General features: G+C 46.2%; 1 protein-coding gene across 2 annotated transcripts in view; it reads right to left on the bottom strand.

Annotated features, from left to right (window-relative positions):
* The window catches only part of NCAPD3 (non-SMC condensin II complex subunit D3), a 60193-nt gene that overhangs the window by 789 nt on the left and 38082 nt on the right, over window positions 1–21322 (bottom strand). The window contains exons 21-33 of one of the 2 annotated variants that reach the window (XR_005359016.1): window positions 19305–19419; window positions 19105–19212; window positions 17547–17785; window positions 16546–16625; window positions 11186–11323; window positions 10743–10876; window positions 10302–10498; window positions 8021–8131; window positions 6021–6158; window positions 5138–5307; window positions 4857–4996; window positions 3933–4010; window positions 50–143 (exon numbers count right to left, since the gene is read on the bottom strand). Coding sequence is in view for 1 of the 2 variants with exons in the window: in XM_038535599.1 (XP_038391527.1) it covers window positions 50–121; window positions 3933–4010; window positions 4857–4996; window positions 5138–5307; window positions 6021–6158; window positions 8021–8131; window positions 10302–10498; window positions 10743–10876; window positions 11186–11323; window positions 16546–16625; window positions 17547–17785; window positions 19105–19212; window positions 19305–19419 (1720 nt within the window). In the remaining variant the exon portion in view is untranslated. The remainder of the gene's footprint in view (window positions 1–49; window positions 144–3932; window positions 4011–4856; window positions 4997–5137; window positions 5308–6020; window positions 6159–8020; window positions 8132–10301; window positions 10499–10742; window positions 10877–11185; window positions 11324–16545; window positions 16626–17546; window positions 17786–19104; window positions 19213–19304; window positions 19420–21322) is intronic. The other variant, XM_038535599.1, reaches the window with a different exon arrangement.

Here is a 21322-nt window from a genome sequence, read left to right as displayed (position 1 = left end):
CCAGAACTCAAAAGGTGGCTAATTAGCATCTGACAGGAAGGGAACTTGCCTTTGACTGAGGGCGTCTGCGGCGTGCCTATGTAGCTGACTCCTGCTCCGAATGTCACGTCATTGATGGATCCTGGGCAAATACGGGGAAAACACTGTCAAAGAAAAGGAAAAGCCAGCAGGGGACAGGCCTGTAAGCAGTCCCCTGGGCAAGGCCAGTCACGGAGGGTCCAGTTTACTCAGTCACTTGCCCCGATCCCCACGCATCGGCAGATCCTGACCAGAGGTCCTCTCAGACCTCAACTTGACCTTTGTACGGGGCTCGAGGTTGGACCCTGCCCTCCTGGACCTCAATCCCCCGCGTGGCTGCCTGGCTCCCTTCTCCCAGGACCCTCGCTGGCTCTGGCCCCGTGGCTCTGCGTCTCTCCTGGCTCTCGGTACCTCCAGCAGGCTAGTGACCCCCTACTCCGCCCAGCTCCCACCTGTCCCGAGTCCTCACTTGCGCTCCTCCGCAAGTTCCTTCTGAATGTCTGTCCTGTCGCTGGGATGCCCAGCCCAGACCGTGAGGCACACGAGGGGCCGCTTCACACCTCGTTGGAACTGCGGATGTTCACCTTCGTCCTGGCTCCTCCTCCCGTTGCCCCTCCCCCTCTCGCCCTGCCTTAGCTCCGTGGCCGCCCCACCCTCACCCCAGGGCCTCCCCTTCTTCCGGTTCGCCCCCAGGAGGCCCGGAGCAGAGTGGAGGCAGAGACGGGAATCAGACTTGAACTCTGGCTTGGGGGCTTCCGAGCGGCGGGAATGACTCCAGAAACCTCATCTCCAAGATGGGTTCACGTGTGCCCGCCTCAGGGGACTTGTAGGGACTGACATTCTGTTTGGTTCTTAATGCAGCGCTCAGCACAGAGGGGCTGCGTAAAGGTTACAGCTGTGAGGACTTAGCAGCTGTGCTCCCTCCGTCACCGGAGCTTACAGATGCGGGAGGCATAGGGTCCTGGCGGCTCAGGGTCCCTGGTGCCCCCTGCCCCCAGGAGGCCCCAGCCGCCTGCTTGAGCACAAGCTGCAGGCCACCGCCACAGGTCTGACTGTCGCTGCTCCTCCTGGCTCCTGCCCGTGCAGGCGCCTCCCTCACCGACGGCCATGCCTGTCCTGAGACCTGGGCAGTGACACGTCTCCCAGGACTGACTCCCTGTGTCCCATCCTTTCTGCAGGAGCTACCACCATGTCAGCGCAGAGTGCGGGCTCAGCAGCTGGCTGCCTGCTGCCCCGTCAGAGGGCCCGGGATGTACACTTCCGCCCCACCCCGTGGCCTTCGTAGCAGCACCTTTGTAGCAGTACCTACGCACTCTCTCTAGTCTGTTCTGATGCCCACCAGTGCAGTGCCGGCTGAGTGCCTGTGAACTACCTGCGCTGTGCTGAGGGAGACCCGTACCTGCCCCGCGCTGCCCCTCGAACCGCAGTGTGCTCACTCCGCTCCTGGGGGCCTCCCTGGGCTGCAGTCCTAGCTCCCCTTCCAAACGTGCATATTTTCTTTCCAGTTTGGAAGCCTGGGCACATCCAGGTAATTGGTCTCCAGCCTTGCAGAGGCAGCTATGCAGCGACTCTCAGGTCCCGCGTGCTCTGTGAACGCTTAGAACCGAGGGCAGGAGTGTTTCTGGTGCCCGAGTGACAGCACTAAGAGGGAGCAGCTGAACGCTGCACGGGTTCTCAGGGACGACGCAGCCCTGGGCATCACTCACTTCCATCAGCCAAACCTCTGTTCATAGCTGACTACCATTGGTGTGCCAGAGCCGTGGGCCTGGCTGGCAGTCTTCCTCCCGCCTCTGTGGAGCTCAGACCACTTCCTGATAGTCACCCCCCAACAGCCGTCCACACGTGTGTGCACAAACCAGACACAGCAGAACTGAGTGTTTCTACACGATCTGATCGTTCCCCCAGGAAGCCGAGCTACCGGGAGGCCCTTCTTCACGCGTTCCTTCCTGGTTCACACTAAGGAAAGATGGCCACAGACTTTACATTCAAGAGCCTAGAGAAAGAAAAAGCACTCTGTCGACCCGGGGACACCGAGGGTCCTGTCTTCAGTACAAAGAGCTACCGCACACAAATCCAAGCAGTGTTACGCAGCACAGCAGGCTTCAGTGCTGAGGAACCCGGGCTGCTAGGAAACCAACCAAAGACTGGAATCAGGGTCTCCTGGGGATGAGCAAAGCTAAAATGAGATGCGTTCTCCCCATTTCTGCAGCATATGGCTCCTAACGCCAAAATAGAAGCACTTGGTTCCTCTGAACCAGGAACAAAGAACATACAGAAAATTTGTTTCCAAGAGGCTGAGTTTTTCACATATATAACATTACACCTGTTCAGTACACAGGAACTCCAAATTACTGCTTTTCATGACAAAAGCAGTCACGATTCAGCGTCACCTACAGAGGTGGGGTAGGAGTCCTGTTCATCCGTTAATCTCCCTTAAAAGAAGGACTTAAGGAAATTCCCTATAGCTCGGTAAATACTAACAGATCACAGCATCGCAGGTCACAGAACTACCCAACAAGTAACCAGAACACACTAGGTGCTCAATAAATTTGTTCTGACTGAACATACAACTAGACCAACAGCTTGCTTCTGGGTTGCACCTTTGCCAAAAAGAATATTTCATGTGCTCTCAGCCTGCAGCCGTGCAAGGGCAGCACTATGGGCACTAAGGCTGTGCCGTCAGGGGACCGGACCTCAGGCCCCAGCCCACCACTCGTCCCGACACTTAACTGGCCAACATCGGTTTCGCTCCTCCCGCGTGCCAGGCACTGTGGTAGGCCTGGGGGCTACGGTGAAGAGCAGAACAGCTTATACACTAACTGCAAGCAAGATGAAGTACAGCTGGCCCTGAACACCGTGGGGGGTGGAGGGGCCAGCCCCCACCAGTCAAAAATCTGCATGTAACTTCTAACTCCTCTCAAAGTTAACTACCAATAGCCAGCAGCTACCAACGGCAGCTGGCCAGGAGGAAGCTGGCCACCGCCCGCTCTGTAGGTTACATGTACCACATGCTGTTCCAACCATAAAGTGAGCCAGAGAACAGAAACGTTATTGACATGATCACAAGGAAGAGATTCGCAGTGCTGCACTGTAAACGATCTGCACACGCGTAGGCCAGTCCGCTGTATCTGGAGGTGTGGCGAGTACAGCTGAGGAGGTCGGAGTGCCAGGAGGGAGGCACCTCGTCTCACCTCAAGGGTCAGGGAGGGCTTCAGAGAGGGCGAAGCGGTGGCCACCAGGGAAGGGGAAGTTCTAGGTGAGGACGTGGCGTGTGAATGCCCCCCGTCAGCCAGGAGGGGGTATGGCCCCGAGAACCCCACCAGGGGCTGGCGTGCAGAGAAGGGGGAGGCACAGGGAGACAGGCCGGGCAGGGCTGTACTCCAGACTGTGCACAGTAAGAAGCTATAAAACAAGGTAATGGGGAAAAATCCTCTACACCTTGAACTCATCCTGACTTTGAAATAATAGGAAGTAACAGAAGATTAGAAAAACCACCCAGTGGGTGTGAGAAGCTCTGGAGCTGGCCTCCATGACACATGTGGTGCCTGCCAGTGTCGACAGGTGACAGCTGCGAAGCAGGGCTGCCCGAGGCAGGCAGGAGTGCACACGCGTTGGCTCTCGAATGGCAAGGAAGACGCTGCCCAGGGAAGCTGTGCTCAGTGTCACTGTCACACAGGAAGCCTCAAGGGTGGCTGTGTGTTTACCCAAGTTCCTGCAGGTAAAAGCACTCAGGAGAGCTCCTGACATTCAGCTAGTGCTCAGGCTGCACGAGACACCGTGTGGCAAGGCACCACCATGCTGTGGGCCACCAGGAGCGCCTTCCCCTAGTAGAGGACCCTCTTTCTACAGTAGGACCTCCACACACGACTGCGGGAGAGACTCGGCAGGAGCTGGCGTCTCCCAGGAGTACTTACTCTCAGGAGTGCTGATCGCTCGTTTAGTCACGTGCTCAACAGCTCCACTGGACTCCTGCTCCAGGCTGTAGGAAGTTGCTAGGATAAAACAGGGAAGTTTAGCTGTCCAAGAAAACCCTCAACACAATTAGCAAGACATGTGATGAAGTTAATATTCCAAATAAAGTGTCCTTATGAGATCACTCAGAAAGATACCAAAATATAAACACGAGAAACGATGTCCATTTTGACTAGAATTCAGAGAAAAGGAAATTAAAACCAGAACCAGTTTTGATCTATAAGGCTCAGCAAAGAAGATGGGAAATTATAAGACTAATGTTTCTAAGTGGGAAAACGGACACCGGTGTACCGCGGGCTCCCACCAGCATATAATGTACAGTGAATTACAAAGGGCAGCCTGACATTATCAAAGGCTTTAAAAATTTTCATGGCCTCTGTGTGCTGGGATTCAATCCCAAAGATTACTTCATTGTGACATTACTTCAAAAGACTGAAAAACACCTATGTTTCTGAGGATAGGGTAATAATACACAGGTCCCGGCGCTTTCACAAGATAGGACGCTATGAAGCCACAGGGAGAAAAGTTAGGAAAGAAAAGTTCATGGGACTATGTTTACTATTCTTGTCAGTATGTGTAGGGAAGTCGACCACAAACCAGAGATGCACAGTAAAATCACCATCGTGTAAGTAAGGCCAAACACACGCTCTTTTCTGAATCTCTTATTGTAAGTACACACTGTTTTGCCACCCAGAATCCCAAATCCCCAAAGTTGTTTGTTTTAAAGATAAGAAAACAAATCATTTGAAAAGGGGTGAGAGGGAGGCTTGTTCTGTGCTTTAATCTGTCTCCTCCCTGTGTCTGAGGTACAAAACCCAGCACTTCCATCAGCTCCCTGGGGCCACTGGGTGGGACTTGGGACTTACCACGATGGCACACTTTGTCCAGTCTCTCAGGGCTTAATGACAATGACAACACTCCTGTGCTCCGACTATGATGCCTGCTTTTGGACTCTACAGCTTTCTTGACAGAGTTCAGGATGGCGATGGTGCTCAGGGACATGGGCCTGCGGAGGAACACATGCCAGACATGCAGGGGGAGGGGGGCAGAAACGCTGGGGTGACCGCCCTCTCTGCCTCTCGGATGCGCCTGGAGGAGGCGTCCGTGAGAGCACCCAGCGGGAGACTGGTGAGGGGCAGCTCCATACCTGCCTTTGGGGATGAACCTCTTCAACAGCCCCGTCTCTGGGGCAGGAGACAGAGGCGGTGCTTGGCCGGCAATTGCCTTGGGTTCAGTGGAGGGCTGGCTCGCAACAGCAGGTACAGGGGAGCCTTCCTGGCCAGCAAGAGCTGGCCTTACTTCTAAACTTGGAGCAACCTGTCAGGGGAGAGAAATAAAGACCAATTACCTACTGACACTTTTTTTTTTCCGTTAATAGAACCTTTACATGCCCTGAGCAAGTCCATAAGTAATTTATTTTAAAAGCACGTCATCCCTGGGCAAGTAGAACTTTCTCTTCAGAAAGTTATCGCAGATGTTGTGGCATTAAAGAGAAAAAGGATTAAGTCAGTTTGCCTTCGTCATTTTTTAATGCGGCAGACGTGCATGGATTTCTCAGAAGTGAGCACACTGTGTCTGGAAGTGGGGAGCAGCTCACCTAGAAATACACCCCCAGTGACATTCTATCCCAAACAGGCACATGGGGAGCAGGGCCACAAACAGACGCCTTGCGGTCTGGTTAGCCATGATCACTGCAATCTCAGATTGTTAATAGCCCAACGACCAGCGTGCTCTATGGGCATTCACACCCCCCACCTATCATGACGACGACTTTGTAGACAGGTTCTCGTGGCCTGGCCAGGAGGGGAGGAGGGAAGCCTCCCTGGTCGAGCGATCCAAGTGGCACACGTGGCAAAGGAACACGCTGCGGTCCCCAAACATAACCCAAAAGGTCTCGCTCTGACCAACCCTGGCCCGTATGTGGGTTTCCAGAACCACTGGGAAAGCGGGCAGCAGAGGGCAGGCTGCGGAGGAGGATCACGCGCTACCTGCATGGCGTGCCCCGGGCCCTGTAGGCCGCCCCCACTCACATCTGCTTGTCTCGCCAGCTCCTGCTCCTGGGCTAGCTGCTCGTTGTACTTCTTGATGTCGTACTCGAGTTCCGACGCTAGCTGCTTGTCTAACGCAAAGAAATCCTTGATTTCATCCCGGTAATCCTGCATCACCTCCTAAAACAGGCCCAGACAGGTCGTTTAGTGTTTTCTTGAATAAATACATAAGCTCTGTAACATAACCTGATGAATACTACAGGAATAATAAGACCTGTTTTGCGAGAGCAACACTATTCCTAGTACATCAGCCAATATAAGTAACACGATGCTATTTCCCTGGAAACGCCAACCGCACTTGTAGGGACCACACCAGCCGGTGAGCATGACGTGAGAACTAGCAGCTCTGATCTCTTGGGAGGCTCCTGTCTACCCGCCACTCAACAGGCAGTTTCCCAGGTTCCTGATGAGGAAGAAGGGACATGGAATCACACCATCTGAGCCTCAAGCAGAGCTTATAGCAGGGCGCAGACGGGCCCTTTCAGTTCCTGAAGGTGAGGATGGGGCCAGGGAGGCACCCAGGTGGTGGGACTCGGTTCCGGGTTACCACCAGGGTAAAGGACCTTGTAGGTCCCTGAGGTAGGCCCCTCAGGACTTCAAGTCAGAGGCTAGACTGGCAGGTGTACATGGCACTGTCCTGGCTCTGACAGGGCCTCTGGAAGTGAGCTACGAGAAGCCGTATGGTCTAAAAGTTTCTCCTCCGTCTATACTAGCTTTGTCAGAGGATCGCACTTATGGCTCTAATCCCATTATTGTGTCTTCCTCTGAAGCTGTGACAGAAGAGCTTTAATGACTCAAGGGTAAGAACATCCCCAGGCCTTACAGGGGACCACCAGGGACCAGGCCTCTCTGCTAAGAGGCAGACAGCACCTTACCTAACAGCATTAGAGGGAGAAGATTTATCGTAGACCCACCCACAAGGGAGTCCCAACAAAGGGAAGGAAATCCATGAACCCTCCAGCCACTGCGAAGAGAGGGCTGCACAGGCCTGGGGAGGACAGGCGCAGCCGCTGTCACGGAGGGCTGCCAGGGAATGAGGGCTGTGCTGCTCCAACACGGCAGCTGCTGGCCATCCTCCAGACGGATGCTCAGAAACGGGATGGACTTACCGTTCGTAAGCCTTTAGTTTATTGAGGATCTAAATTATTTTTTTCCTCTCAGAGCTCTAAAACACTCTGGGCAATAAAAACATAAGAATAACTGGAAGTTCTCATTTTTTTCCACACAATGAGCCTATCTTTCCTACCTTAACTTCCTTTAGTTAAAAGAGCTATTTGAAGAATTTATATCCAATGTAATTTGGTTGTAGCCCTTACTGAAAAAATGTGTTTAGCATTTCTTGAGAAAGAAAATAGCATAGTGTGAACAGAAAGGAAAAAACATTCCCTTTATTGCTGATTGAAAAATTTTGCCAGAAAGGTCAGGAGTCTCATTTATGTCTGCAAGACAAGTCTACATATCCTGGGTGCTTCGACCAGGACTGTTCATGGCCCCGGATCCCACCAGTGATGGCGGCCCAGGCCCCATCGGTGCACCCCAAGACGCACTATTTTCTGATGTGGAGGCAGTGTTAAAGGTTAACATCCCCAAATTGAACATAATGCCCGATTTCACTTTATCCCTCACCAGAATGAACTAAGATGATTCTTTTGTACTTTACCCCAGTTGAGAAAGGCTTCGAAACTGAATCTCAAAACTGGCATCAAGGACACACATGCTCAGCACAGTGAGTTAGCCCTGCATAAACTCAACGGCATGGAAAGCCAAGAACCAACTTCTGAGGAACCTACGGTTAAACGCTCTCTTCTCCCCGACAAAGACCTGTCTGGCTGGTCTAACTTAAAAAAATGTAAAGCTGGTTTTATAGCATTTTGAGTTCCTGTGATCACCAGCCAACTGCTCCATCGTTGGAACTGTGACAGATCCTGAGTAATGAGCTGGAGGCGAGAGACACTGACCACAAAGCACAAGGTCATCTTTACCCTGAGATAGGTCATGAGTTCCCGCAAAGCTGGGATCTTATTTTTCTCTACCACAGTCTTCAGGGAGATGATAATTGGAATAATATTTTCTATGAAATTCTTCTTCTGAACCTGTAATAATACAAACAAAGGCGTGCTTTAGATGGACAAGGTTCTGAGACCGAGGCTTCTCCCTGACCTGGCTCCTCCTGCACGGCGGAACTACCTAGGAGCCGACACCTTGGTCCTGGGAGCTTGATAACACTCAGAAGGTTGCGTGAAGTAGGATGGGGATGGATGCTATTCTTACTTTTTAAACATGAAACAGGAATTAGAAATATGCTGAATAATTTAACAATCTCCAAACCTCCACACAAACCCATCTTGGATCCGCTCAATTCCTCCACTCAGCATCCTCCCTTTGGAATGAAAATGAGTCTACTTCTGGCTACCCAAAAGGGACATTTTGTATTCCTGCTGGAAGTAACAAATGGTTGAGAATGGCTAAGCACGGAGAGTTGGTGTTGTATTTCTTTTTGTGTGTATAACTCCACACACATTTAGAAAAGTGTTATGTAGTTACATAGTACCTGATTTGACCAAGCCTTCATATTCTTAATCACAAATAATCATTGCCCAGAGATATTTTCTAATAAATCTTTTAGAATTAAAAAGAATCATTATAGCAGCCCATATATGTAGTAAGATTTATCCTTCTTAATCTGAAAAGTATTTTTTCTTCTCGTTTAAAGTCACTAGTATGCGTCCCTTGCTTGTAAATCACCATTTCTAAAAAGTCTTATCAGAGTTCCTAAAATAAAAGGTCAATCAGTAGAGAAATAAACACTTTAATAAATATGAGTTTGAACAGATGGTAAGTTTAAAGATAGTTTTAAAAAGTGGCTTAAATGCATTCAACTCAATCAATACTATCAAACGCCTTCTCTGAACCAGACACAAAGCTAGCCTCTGGGTATGTAAAAATGAAGCCAGAAATTCTTGCCTTCAAGCGACTTCTAGACCAGATTGTGTGCTACGATGGGTGGCATGGTGTGATAAGTGGCACAAAGGTGAGGAACTTACAGAAAAGGGATGCCTAGGGAGGTAGGCCCATCTTTTGAAAAGATGTAGGAATTTGGCAGCAGGAAAGGACAGGGTAGGAGAGGCCCTGCAGGCAGGCAGACAGTGTGCAAAGACACAACAGTAGGAGTGCACTCAAGGAACCCACAGTGACCTGGAATGGAGAGATCAGGGAGGGGAGCATGGAGATGAGGGGTGCAGGGGCAGGACAGACATCCCAGGGCTCCATGTGCCTGGGAGAAGGATTTTATTTGGAAGATGATAGGAAGCTACCAAACTACAGACTAAAGGTAGCATTAGTGAGGCATAACTTATATGCCATAAAATGTACCCATGTTAAGTGACTAGTTTAACGAGTCTGACAACGGTATAGAGTAACCCAAACCACAGTCTGCTTAATCACCCCAGTCTCCCTGGAAGTTCCCTGCTGCCCTCTGCAGCCTATCTGCCTCTAGTCTCTTTTAAGTGGGAGAATAAAATGATCAAATCTGTCCGTAAGAGACTGCTGTGGCAGCAAGGTGGTGCACAGCCTGGAAAAGAAAGAAACTAGAGACACAAAGGGTGCAGAGTGAGGAAACCGCCAGAAATGACACCAGCTAAACAAGTGCAGAGCTACTCAGAATGGGAGAGCACAGAATGGTGCATTCGCAAGATAAAATGGACAGGATCTGGTGACATCCTGGACGGTGACCCAAGTCTATTTCTTTAGGGTCTGAAGCTTTCAGGACTCAGGTGGGAAATACAGCCTAGTGATCCAGGCTGGTGTAAGACCTGGGCCTGGTGAGGACTACGGCAGTCAGGCACCACTCTGAGTCTGATCCCAATTTTCCCACTCTGGCCAAACGAAGCAGGGGTCTGTCATGCCAGACTTCAGACTGGGGTAGTACTGGGTCCTCTTGGGGACAACTTGGTAGATAATGGTTTCCTTCTCCATGATAGAGACTTCAGGAGAAGAGACGGAGAGGAAGAAGAAGGGAGGAGTAACTCAGTTTTGGCAGAGGGAGTCTGAGAGGCCTGTGGCACATCCAAGCAGACAAGTGGGATGGGTTCAGGCCACAGGAGAAGGTGGAGCTACACACAGAGGGAGAATCGTCATCATTGGGCTGAGTGTTAAGGCCACGGGTAAGAATTAAATGTGGATCTGAGGCAGACCACCAGTACTCAGGGGAGGGGCAGAGGAGCACGGGGGTGTAACCAGGCCCGTTTACAGAAGGACACTCACTTGTGAGATGAGCCTCTTCTGAGCTTCCTGCATGACTGCACTGGCCAAGGCCATGTCATCTTCTTCCAGAAGGTCCTTATCTGCTTTAGATCTCATGGCCAAAAGCTTGATTTCCTTAGAGCTGAGGACCTCAAATGTATCTGAGAGCAATTCACTGGCTTCCATGTCTAGGGGCAGGATGCCGTCGGCAAAGGATGCTGAGAAAGAGCACAAAAGGTCAGCTTCTGAGAAAGTCAGCCCCAGGGTGGGAAAGGGTAGCCCACAGAGAGAGGAGGGCTCATCTTGGCTTCAAGTGGGCATAGCTGATGTCAAAGAAGGGAAAAAACCAGAGTCTTCCCACAGTATCAGGGGCTCATTTGCTAGAGATCTACTGAGCCATTAGCCAGCCACAGGGCATTTCATTTTTAAATATACATTTTATCCCAAACACACCAGGCCTACCCAAAATGCTAAGACAGATTTTGGAAGTGATATTGAATCGCTGTTCATCTGTGAAGTGCTCCAGAAGAAATTTGTAGATTTTCATTCGTTTCTGCTTGTTTGTCTTTCCCTTCAGTGAAAACAGCTGCTTCTCTCTAGGACAAAACAGGACAATTTTACCACATGATGTGGGCAAGGGTGCAAGGATGTTCATTTCAGCAGCAGTTTCCAGCATCCTAAAAACTGTCTACCCACGGTGGAGGTACATGATTGAGATGACTATGCTTCTCAGAGGCACTTCCTTGGGACGCCACTGGACGAATGAATGGTCTCGCATCACCCTGTCCAGAGAAGGCAGGCCTGCCACAAGGAGCGCCAGGGCCGGGGTCTGTGCCTCGAGACTCGTACAAAGCAGCTGCCCATCTCCCACCACTCGCCCTGCCCTTCCCGAGAGCTCCACTGACCTCTCCGACTGGGGGAACTTGTTATACTTCTCATGCTTCTCGTAGTTATTGAAGTGGAAGATACACTCAATGAAGTGCTGGAAGAACATGACAGGGTTCCTCTTCAGCAACAGGTGAGCCAGGCAAAACTCCCCAAAACTGCAGGGAAGGGGGAGAGAGAAAAAAGAGACCTGTTTGCTCTTTGCACACAGCCTCTAAAAATTACACCAAGAACATGGAGGTGTGGCGGGAAACTGCAAACAAGTGACAGGGAGAGGAAATCTATCCCAATACACAGCTTCATTCAGATCAGAAGAGAAAACTTCGCTTCTTCCATCTGTCCTTGCTCAACAGCCTCCTTTTTGAATCCAAGGTCAGCATAAAGGCCTTTTCTACTAGTGTTCCTTTCAAAATTCTAACCAGGTGCACTACTCAGGTACACTTTAAATATGGGAAAACCACCAACCCACCCCAAACTGCTTTTCAAGTAGAATTCTGCGGTTCTCATGGCTGATGCAACAAACCACCACCTGAAAATGAGCACCTGGCTTTCTCCCTCAACTTGAGGTTTGCTACCCACAATAATGAACAAAAAGCAGTTTTAGTCATTGGGACTTTTTCCAGAATTGGGATTAACTATGAGAGCCTCACAGTTTGGGTCAGCACAGACAGCGAAGCACTCTCACTGAGCTTTGGACTCCCCAGCAAGCCTCCAGTACTCTCCTTTCTCCTGTGCCCCCAAATCTGGAAGAGGCATCCAGCATGCACATACCAGGCTACCCAGTGAGACACAGATGTCACCAGCCCTGCACTGATCTGAGGAGCAAAACACTCGGGGTTTCCAAAGCCAAATGTACATGGACAAAAGTCAGGGGAGAGAAGGCCGAGGCATGGGTATCTGCTTGGGGTCAGCATGGGGTGGTGCAGAGCTGGCTCCAATCCATTCATACTCTCTAGATCTATGTTTTAATATGTCATTTCAGAGCTAAATACAATTTTTACCTACATAGGGGCACAAGACGACTTTCCGGGTGGAAGAAGCAGTGATAAGGATGACCCAAAACGATTCTCCGCTTTGGGATGCACAAGACTCGAGGGAGAGTCACCTTTCCCTACTAATTCACCTTTCCTCCTGAGGCTAATATTAAAATATTCAAAGCATACACAGCGACTAAAACTCAGAGAAGGTAGTTCCAGAAACTTGAAAGAAGTTAAGCCCAAGTAAAAGCTTCACGGCAAACAGTGGCACTCTGACCACTCCCCCAGGAGATAAGGGTGGAGCCAGACATAATTCTGAACACAAAACCAGCAAAGGGAGTCCCCTGAGTAGAAGTTCACATAAGGCCAGCTAGAAGCACCTGCTGATCTCGGAGCCTGTCAGTATGTTCTACACAAACTGCTGTTTTGTAGACCCGCAGAAGGACAAACAAGGTCACTGCAGCAGGTGAGGTTCAGAAGGGTTACTCTGGTAAGCCATCTGTGCCCAAGAGTAGAGAAAACCACTCCCCTGGAACAAGAGACTTTACCTTCCTTTACTACAGCAACCAACCAGGGCACAGCAGTTCTTATAACCACCTGCACTTCCTCTTCACATCTGAAGTCATCCATGTGAGACTGAGATCAGACAATGCAGGACTCTTCCACAAGAAGAGGGGCTGCCCTAAGCTTGCGCTTGGGAGCTCCGACTCTGGATGTCCACTGCTCATCTACTCAAGAGTTTGGGTCAAGAACAGATACCAGTAGAGGTAACTGATGGGCAAGATACTACCTGGTGAATAACTGGCTTAACCAACTGCGTGGATAAATCCAACAGGAATATAAATTATGCACAGGATTCACATACTCGGGGCTGGAGGCAGAGTCAAAGAGCTCTGCATCCCAAGAAGCCAAGAACCAAGTCAATCGGGGTAAGCACTCATCTGGATGCTACATTTACTGGGACTAAAGGCACATTTCAGCCTTGACTGGATTAAATTCACCGATCATACTAGCTCGATAAACTGGGGAAGACAGGCAATTTTTTTTTTTTTTTTTGGTCAGCTCAAAAGTTAAAAGAAATCAACATTCCCAGGAGTGCTTCCTGGGGCATTCCTTCAAAGCAGCAGACAGCAGCACTTCTCATGTACCTGGAACAGAAAAACTTCAACACCTCCAAAGACACCTTCCTAAGAACTCAGCTTCCTTTTCCACCTCTCTGCATCCCCCCAGAACAGTATGTCAAAGGAACAGTATGTAATCACACCACCAATTTAGGGATACTGTTTCAACATTTTATATAACACTAACGGCATTATATGGGAAACAAAAAGAAGAACCAGCTAAATCTAAGTCATAAGAATCCTATACAAAACAGTTATTACTTTCCTACTAAGAATCCGAATCCAGCTTTCAGATTAACCTCCACTTTCAGTATTAGTAGGAACATAAAAATCTGACCTTCTTCAGATGTTTTCCCATGCAATGCTATTCTGAAGCATCTGATCAATCAAGGCCACTGCTCGTGGACTCCTAGTCCTGATCTGGCCTACACCATGGTCTCAGACCCATTTATGCCAGAATTCTTTTTTTTTTTATTTTTTTTTTTTTATTTATGATAGTCACAGATAGAGAGAGAGGCACAGAGACACAGGCAGAGGGAGAAGCAGGCTCCATGCACCGGGAGCCCGATGTGGGATTCGATCCCGGGTCTCCAGGATCGCGCCCTGGGCCAAAGGCAGGCGCCAAACCGCTGCACCACCCAGGGATCCCTATGCCAGAATTCTGTTTGAAACTTGAGACAAGTTATTTCCTACATGACACATCCATGTGATCCTCGTCTACCTCCCCAAATCCAGACAGACCCCTTTGGTCCCCCCTCTTCCTCATCTCTATCACATCTCTATATTGCTCTATACTGTTCTGTATTCTCTCCTGATCTCACCTCCCATGTATCCTTTCCCCTGACTTGAGCCTCCCTGGCCCTGTGTTGTGACACTTCTGTGGCATTTCCCCAGGTAAACCTGAACGGACTACTGACTTGTTACCTATCGCCCGTGACTGCTATACTACAAGATCACCACCTAGTGGGCAGAGAGGAAAATACATCATACAATCGTGCAGCACCCAAACTGTGGTCTGTATGACCAATTACAAATGTCATGCCAATTTGCTCAAGCCAGAATCTTCAGGAAAGCCACGTGGGCCAGAAATAAACACACTATAGTCTCTTTGGAAGACCTGTATTAGCAGATACGTATGGAAAAATTAATGTGTTTGATGCAAGCAGATAGGCCTGACCTAAAAATATGGGAACAGACTAATTTAAGTCCCAGTTAACAACGATAATCAATAGCTTATCCAAGCTGAAAATCAAGGCCCACATGTGAACCATGTGGTTTAAACAAACCCAGAATAAGGAGATAAAAATAGAAAGATTTATAAGGGAAGTATCAAAATACAAGCAGCACTGACAATCTTACTACAGTTTAAGTATCTATCCTTCTAATTCCTTTTTGACTCATGCTCTGATCACCTTTACAAGAGGTTCTGTGTATGTTACATGCTGACCAATGCTCTTGTTCATATACATGCATAAGGGCTCAGAAAAGGGAACAAAACCCAGAAGTGCAGGTTAAATAACCAATCTTACCTCCCCAGCCCATCATGGGAGAGCCTCCCAATACATCTAATTACACCTGCTTCTGGGCTCCACATTGTACAACTGAGAGAGACATGACAGCCAATCTGATGGTAGCACCAGGTAAGAGGGTACTGCATCGCTATTTTGGTCCTTTCTCAATTATATAAACAAAGAAAAGGAATAGCCTTAGCTTTTTATTTGACTCTAGATAGCATTAATTAGAATGTTAACCTTCTACTACTTTATTATGTAAAATATTCCTCCTTGGAAAATTATACCCAAAAAAATTCGAACAGAAATTCTTCCATGGAACTCAGAGTAAATCACTGATGACCATACTTTGAACCAAAGGGATCCATTATTATAAGCTATTTATAGTTAATGAACTCCATAATGACTCTTCCCCAAATTTGGTAGCTTTTGCCATAGCATCCAACATTCTATTTTCCAGTTGCAGACTTATTTTAAAAAGAATTATTCATGGGTGGCACCTGGGTGGCTCAGTCAGTTAAGCGTCTGCCTCTGGCTCGGGTCATAATCCCAAGGTTCTGGGATCAAGTCCCACATTGGGCTCCCTGCTCAGTCGGGAGTCTGCTTCTCTCTGCTCCTCTGCCCCTCTCCCAGCTTGTGCTCTAATATATTAATAAAATCTTAAAAAAAAATTATACCTGCAACATAATCTAGGTTAGCATTTGCTAACCTAGATTGCTTTATGATCATTTCTCAACCACCTGAAAATTAATCCTCAAAAAATTATAGAATGATAGGAATCACCAAGTGGCAAAGCAATTCCCTTCCCTTCCAATTCTCAAGCAACATCCATTAGTAAGAAGCCTTGTAACTTGTATATTCTCATTTCACTCTGTGTGACTATCTTAATTCCTAGAATTTCTTCCTCACAATTTTTGAACTTAAGAGAAAGCATGAATTCTATCAAAATTGACATTTCATTGGCGAAGAAATCAACATAGTTAAGTCAACAGTTAATGGCTACAATTCCATAATTTACTATGACAAATTCATATACAGCTCTTCATTACTCCATTAGGGAGAGTCAACCATGGTAGCAAATATAGTCACAATGCTGAAATTATTTAATGGTCAAACCAGATGAGTAGTTTTTTTAACTTACATGCAAAATAAAGCTTTGTTATATAGCTTAAAAATCTGCTAATTCTTTAGTAACTGCCAAAAGCTCACTAAATCCTAAACAACTCGAAAGCAATTTTATTTTATTTTTTTAAAAGATTTTATTTATTTATTTATTCATGAGAGACACAGAGAGAGAGAGAAAGAGAGAGAGAGGCACACAGGCACACAGGCAGAGGGGGAAGCAGGCTCCATGCAGGGAGCCCGACGTGGGAGCTCGATCCCAGGACTCCAGGATCACACGCTGGGCTGAAGGCAGCGGTAAACTGCTGAGCCACCTGGGCAGCTCAACTCGAAAGCAATTTTATTTTATTTTTTTATGTTTTTTTTTTAATTTCTTTTTATTTAAGATAGTCACACACACACAGAGAGAGAGAGAGAGAGAGAGAGAGAGGCAGAGACACAGGCAGAGGGAGAAGCAGGCTCCACGCACTGGGAGCCCGACGTGGGATTCGATCCCGGGTCTCCAGGATCACGCCCTGGGCCAAAGGCAGGTGCTAAACCGCTGCGCCACCCAGGGATCCCTAGAAAGCAATTTTAAAGAAAAGATATCTAATATACACCAGAAATTAGGTAAATCATTCGGTTGTTTGACATGTGCAGAAAGAATTACCTGGCAATGTCCGGGTGCGAATCTATCAGAGTGCTGACAAATCTAAAGAACAGAGAGCCTTTCCATTTCACAAATTCTTCCTGTGTAAAGAGAAACAAGCATATTTAAGGATGAATTTTAATATACAAACCGTAAATGCATCCAGTCATGGAACCAACTGTTAACTTTCTTTTGTTTAACATCACACCTGTCAGCTACTCAGTGCATCTGTGGCACATTAGTGCAGTTTGTTAGCACTCACTTCCCGACCATCTTGAAAGCACATACATTTGTTAATCACAGAGAGCAGTCAAGAGATATGGGTAGAACAGCATATCTACTCTAGTAGGAAAATGATTCAAAGCATGTGGCTATTTATTTATTTACTATTTATTTTTTAACATGTCGTTTTAAAAGGGAGAGTGCCAATGGTGCCTTCTTCAGGTACCTAACCATATAAAAAAGTAAGTATACAGAACGTACTAGAATAAATTTAGTTAAATGCCTTTTTAAAGATCAAATATTATTTCCCCCTCACTTGAGGCTAAACATATGTTCTTGATGGCAAGAATAAAATGTCTCATTGGACTCTCAGAGCAACTCTGAGGCAGCCAGGGCAAATATGATCTTCATTTCACAAAAGGAAGAAGTTATGCCTAAGAAATACTGACTTGTTCAAAATCAAGGAGAATGCCAGAATTGGAATTAGAAATACTCATCCAAAGAGTATCATCTTCTTTACATGGAATTTACTCAAAAACAAACAAACAAACAAACAAACAAACAAACAAACTTCACACTGGTTGACAGGATATCTGAACAAACACTCCAAATAAATATTAGGAAGTAACAATCTGTTTAAAAGGCTGTACAGAACATCAGAAGAGTGATACTTTAAACTAGAGACCACACTGATTACTTTTGGATTCTACTACAGAGCAGCCCTATGCTACTCAAATATTCCCTGAAACCAGAAGCAATAGTAGAAGGAAAAAAATGACAGGTCCCATTCTCAGACATACCTGCAAGAGATTGGTAAGCAAGATAAGTGTTTGCTTTCGGATGAATGGACTTGAATCTTTCAGACACATGGAGATATTGGGAATGTACTTGTCCACCATGACAGTGTACCGGATACAAAGATCACACATGACGATGACAACATTGTTGCGAACAGCCACGTCATCACACACTTCTAGCTCTCGCACAAGGGCTGGGATGCTCTTCTTTGCAAGATCCTCATGCTGTAAGCACAGCTTACCTGTCACAGAAGAGATTACAAGGTCTTGACTCTAATCCTATGCCTACATTTTCTCCAGATATATACCTTCTTATGGATTTTACTTGATCAAAGTTAAAACACTGTGTCAGCAATCATAAACCAAAAAAAAAAAAAAAAAATCAAAGGCAGACAAATCCATACTACTAAATGTAAGGAAGTTCAAAATACCTAAAAGAAAATGTCCCCTCACTCCTCCAGGGTTTTATGAACATATACTAAGAGATGTTCCTTTATTGGAGTAAAACTATCCTCCTTTTAAAGTTAACATTTGAATTTGAGTTATCTACTTACCTGAAAAATGACCAATAAAATCTAACAGATAATACATTTTATTTTGATTATACTGAAGCCAAAAAGTTTAATAATGAATTTGAAATCTAAGCTATGTAAACAGAAAACAGTGACCACTTTTATTTCTTATTCACAGTTATGAGAAGGAAGGCTGTTACTGAGTTTTGTATTTTTTTAAAAGATTTTGTTTATTTATTTGAGAGAGATAACAGCAGGGGAAGGGGTAGAGGGATAAACTGACTTATCACTGGGCGGGGGAGCCCGACATGAGGTTCTATCCCAGGACCCTGAGATCACAATCTGAGCCAAAGTCAGCTTAAATGACTGAGCCACCCAGGTGCCCCATTTGTATTTCTTTGCAGCACAGAGAATGTTTTGCTCTTATTATAATTCTTAGATTTTTGAAAAATAACTATTACAAAAAACATTCAAAACTCTTACCCAGCATAAAATAAATAATCATACTAAAACAGAACTCAAATTATAGCCCAAAGGTCAGTCTTTTTGAGATTAACAACACTTTGAGTCCATGGGGAAATAGGTTTATTAGTTCATCTATCAGTTCTGATAGGTATCAAATTAACAATAATTTTTCCTTTTATGAACTGAACCACAAATTTATTTTTTCATTCCCAGAAAACAGTGTAGTGCCTGAGATATAGTTCTTGATGAACAGACTTCATGGTGCCACATGATGAGTATTAAAACAAACAAACCCGGAACAGGTATTACTGTAATAAATTAACATAAAAATCAAAAGCTCCCTACAGGTAGTGTCTTGAGTCTGACCATCTTGGACAGCTGCAACCAAGGGCTCTCATTATCAGCACTCGTATGCCTCTGAACTGGGTGCTCCTATCAGAATTCCATCCAAAATTCACAAGAGCTAGAGTAAATATGAGCTCAGCATATGTAACACATTACTAAGGTTGGCTTATCTAAGACAAAAAACTACCCATGGAACTAGATGGCATAAGCAAGACTTTCCCCAGGTTATTCTTGCTTACCCAAGGTAATGACGGTGTGTGCTCTAATCACAGAAGGTATGACACAGCCTCTGACCTGGGAGAGCGGCTGAAAGGCTGGGGTATCACTGCTACCTTGTGATGATGTTGCTACAAGGAAGGAAAAGACGGCTTATTTACAGTATCTCAGGCTAACCCCATCTTAAGACAGCAAGTGCAGAGGATAATTTCAAGTGCCTTACGATGATCCGCATCAACAGAAGAGGCTAGAATGGACTGAATCAGAAGGAATGCTCGCTTCTCCACTCTGGCTGGACAAAGCTGGGCTATATCTCCTAAGGTGAAAATGTACTTCACCTGAAAAAGAATTGGTTTTGTAGTAAAAATAAGGCAAAAAAATAATAATAACTCTAGCTAAAGACATGTCAATTTTTTTTTTGTGCTCCAAATTAAAAGAATGGGTGTGTTTTTTGTTTTTCCATAAAAACACATGGCCACTGTAGAAATTCAGTCACTACTTGATAAAATTCACACAACCTTTTCCATCAATATTTATAATAAATGTTTAATGACTATGTAAGTATATTAAAAACTACTGATGTTATCATGTTACTCCAGTCTTAGTGAACATTTACAGTATCTAATTCTTTGCTATTGTTTGCATTCCTTCTGAAGAACACCTTTGTGCCTTTAAACACTGTTTTACTTCCTTAAGTAATCCAGAGTTAAAAGGGCATAAAACTGTTTTATTTTTATGATTTTTAATTATCTTTTTATTGGGAACTCAATTTGCCAACATATAGCATAACACCCAGTGCTCATCCTGCTAAGTGCCCCCTCAGTGCCTGTTGTCACCCAGTCACCCCCACCCACCTCCCTTTCCACTACCCCTTGTTCGTTTCCCAGAGTTAGGTGCCTCTCATGTTCTGTCACCCTCACTGATATTTTCACTCATTTTCTCTACTTTCCCCTTTATCCCCTTTCATTAATTTTTATATTCCCCAAATGAATGAGACCATATAATGTTTGTCCTTCTCTGATTGACTTATTTCACTCAGCATAATACCCTCCAGGTCCATCCACGTCAAAGCAAATGGGGGGTATTTGTTGTTTCTAATGGCTGAGTAATATTCCAACGTATACAGAGACCACAGCTTCTTTACCCAGTCATCTGTCGATGGACACCGAGGCTCCTTCCACAGTTTGGCTATTGTGGACATTGCTGCTATAAACATCGGGGTGCAGGGGTCCCAGCGTCTCACTGCATCTGTATCTTTGGGGTAAATCCCCAGCACTGCAACTTCTGGGTCGCAGGGCAGCTCTATTTTTAACTCTTTGAGGAACCTCCACACAGTTTTCCAGAGTGGCTGCACTGGTCCACATTCCCCCCAACAGTTCAAGAGGGTTCCCCTTTCTCCACATCCTCTCCAACATTTGTTGTTTCCTGCCTTGTTAATTTTCCCCATTTGCACTGGTGTGGGGTGGGATCTCATGATGGTTTTGATTTGTATTTCCCTGATGGCAAGTGATGCGAAGCATTTGCTCATGTGCTTGTTGGCCATGTCTATGTCTTCCTCTGTGAGATTTCTCTTCATGTCTTTTGCCCATTTCATAATTGGATTGTTTCTCTGCTGTTGAGTTTAATAAGTTCTTTATAGATCTTGGATACTAGCCCTTTATCTGATAGGTCATTTGCAAGTATCTTCTCCCATCTGTAGGTTGTCTTTTCGTTTTGTTGACTGTTTCTTTTGCTGTGCAGAAGCTTTTTATCTTGATGAAGTCCCAATAGTTCATTTTTGCTTTTGTTTCTCTTGCCTTTATGGATGTATCTTGCAAGAAGTTGCTGTGGCCAAGTTCAAAAAGGGTGTTGCCTGTGTTCTCCTCTAGGATTCTGAGGGATTCGTCTCATATTTAGATCTTTCACCCATTTTGAGTTTATTTTTGTATCTGGTGTAAGAGAATGGTCTAGTTTCATTCTTCTGCACGTGGCTGTCCAATTTTCCCAGCACCAGTTATTGAAGAGATGATCTTTTTTCCAGTGGATAGTCTTTCCTGCTTTGTTGAATATTAATTGACCACAGAGTTGAGTGTCCACTTCTGGATTCTCTATTCTGTTCCATTGATCCATGTGTCTGTTTTTGTGCCAGTACCACACTGTCTTGATGACCGCAACTTTGTAAACAACCTGAAATCTGGCATTGTGATGCCCCCAGCTATGGTTTTCTTTTTTAATATTCCCCTGGCTATTTGGGGTCTTTTC

This window comes from Canis lupus, chromosome 5 (genome assembly GCF_011100685.1).
Source record: "Canis lupus familiaris isolate Mischka breed German Shepherd chromosome 5, alternate assembly UU_Cfam_GSD_1.0, whole genome shotgun sequence".
Taxonomy (NCBI): Eukaryota; Metazoa; Chordata; class Mammalia; order Carnivora; family Canidae; genus Canis; species Canis lupus.
The sequence above is the reverse complement of the archived record's forward strand: the minus strand, read 5'-3'. Positions and strand labels throughout refer to the sequence as shown.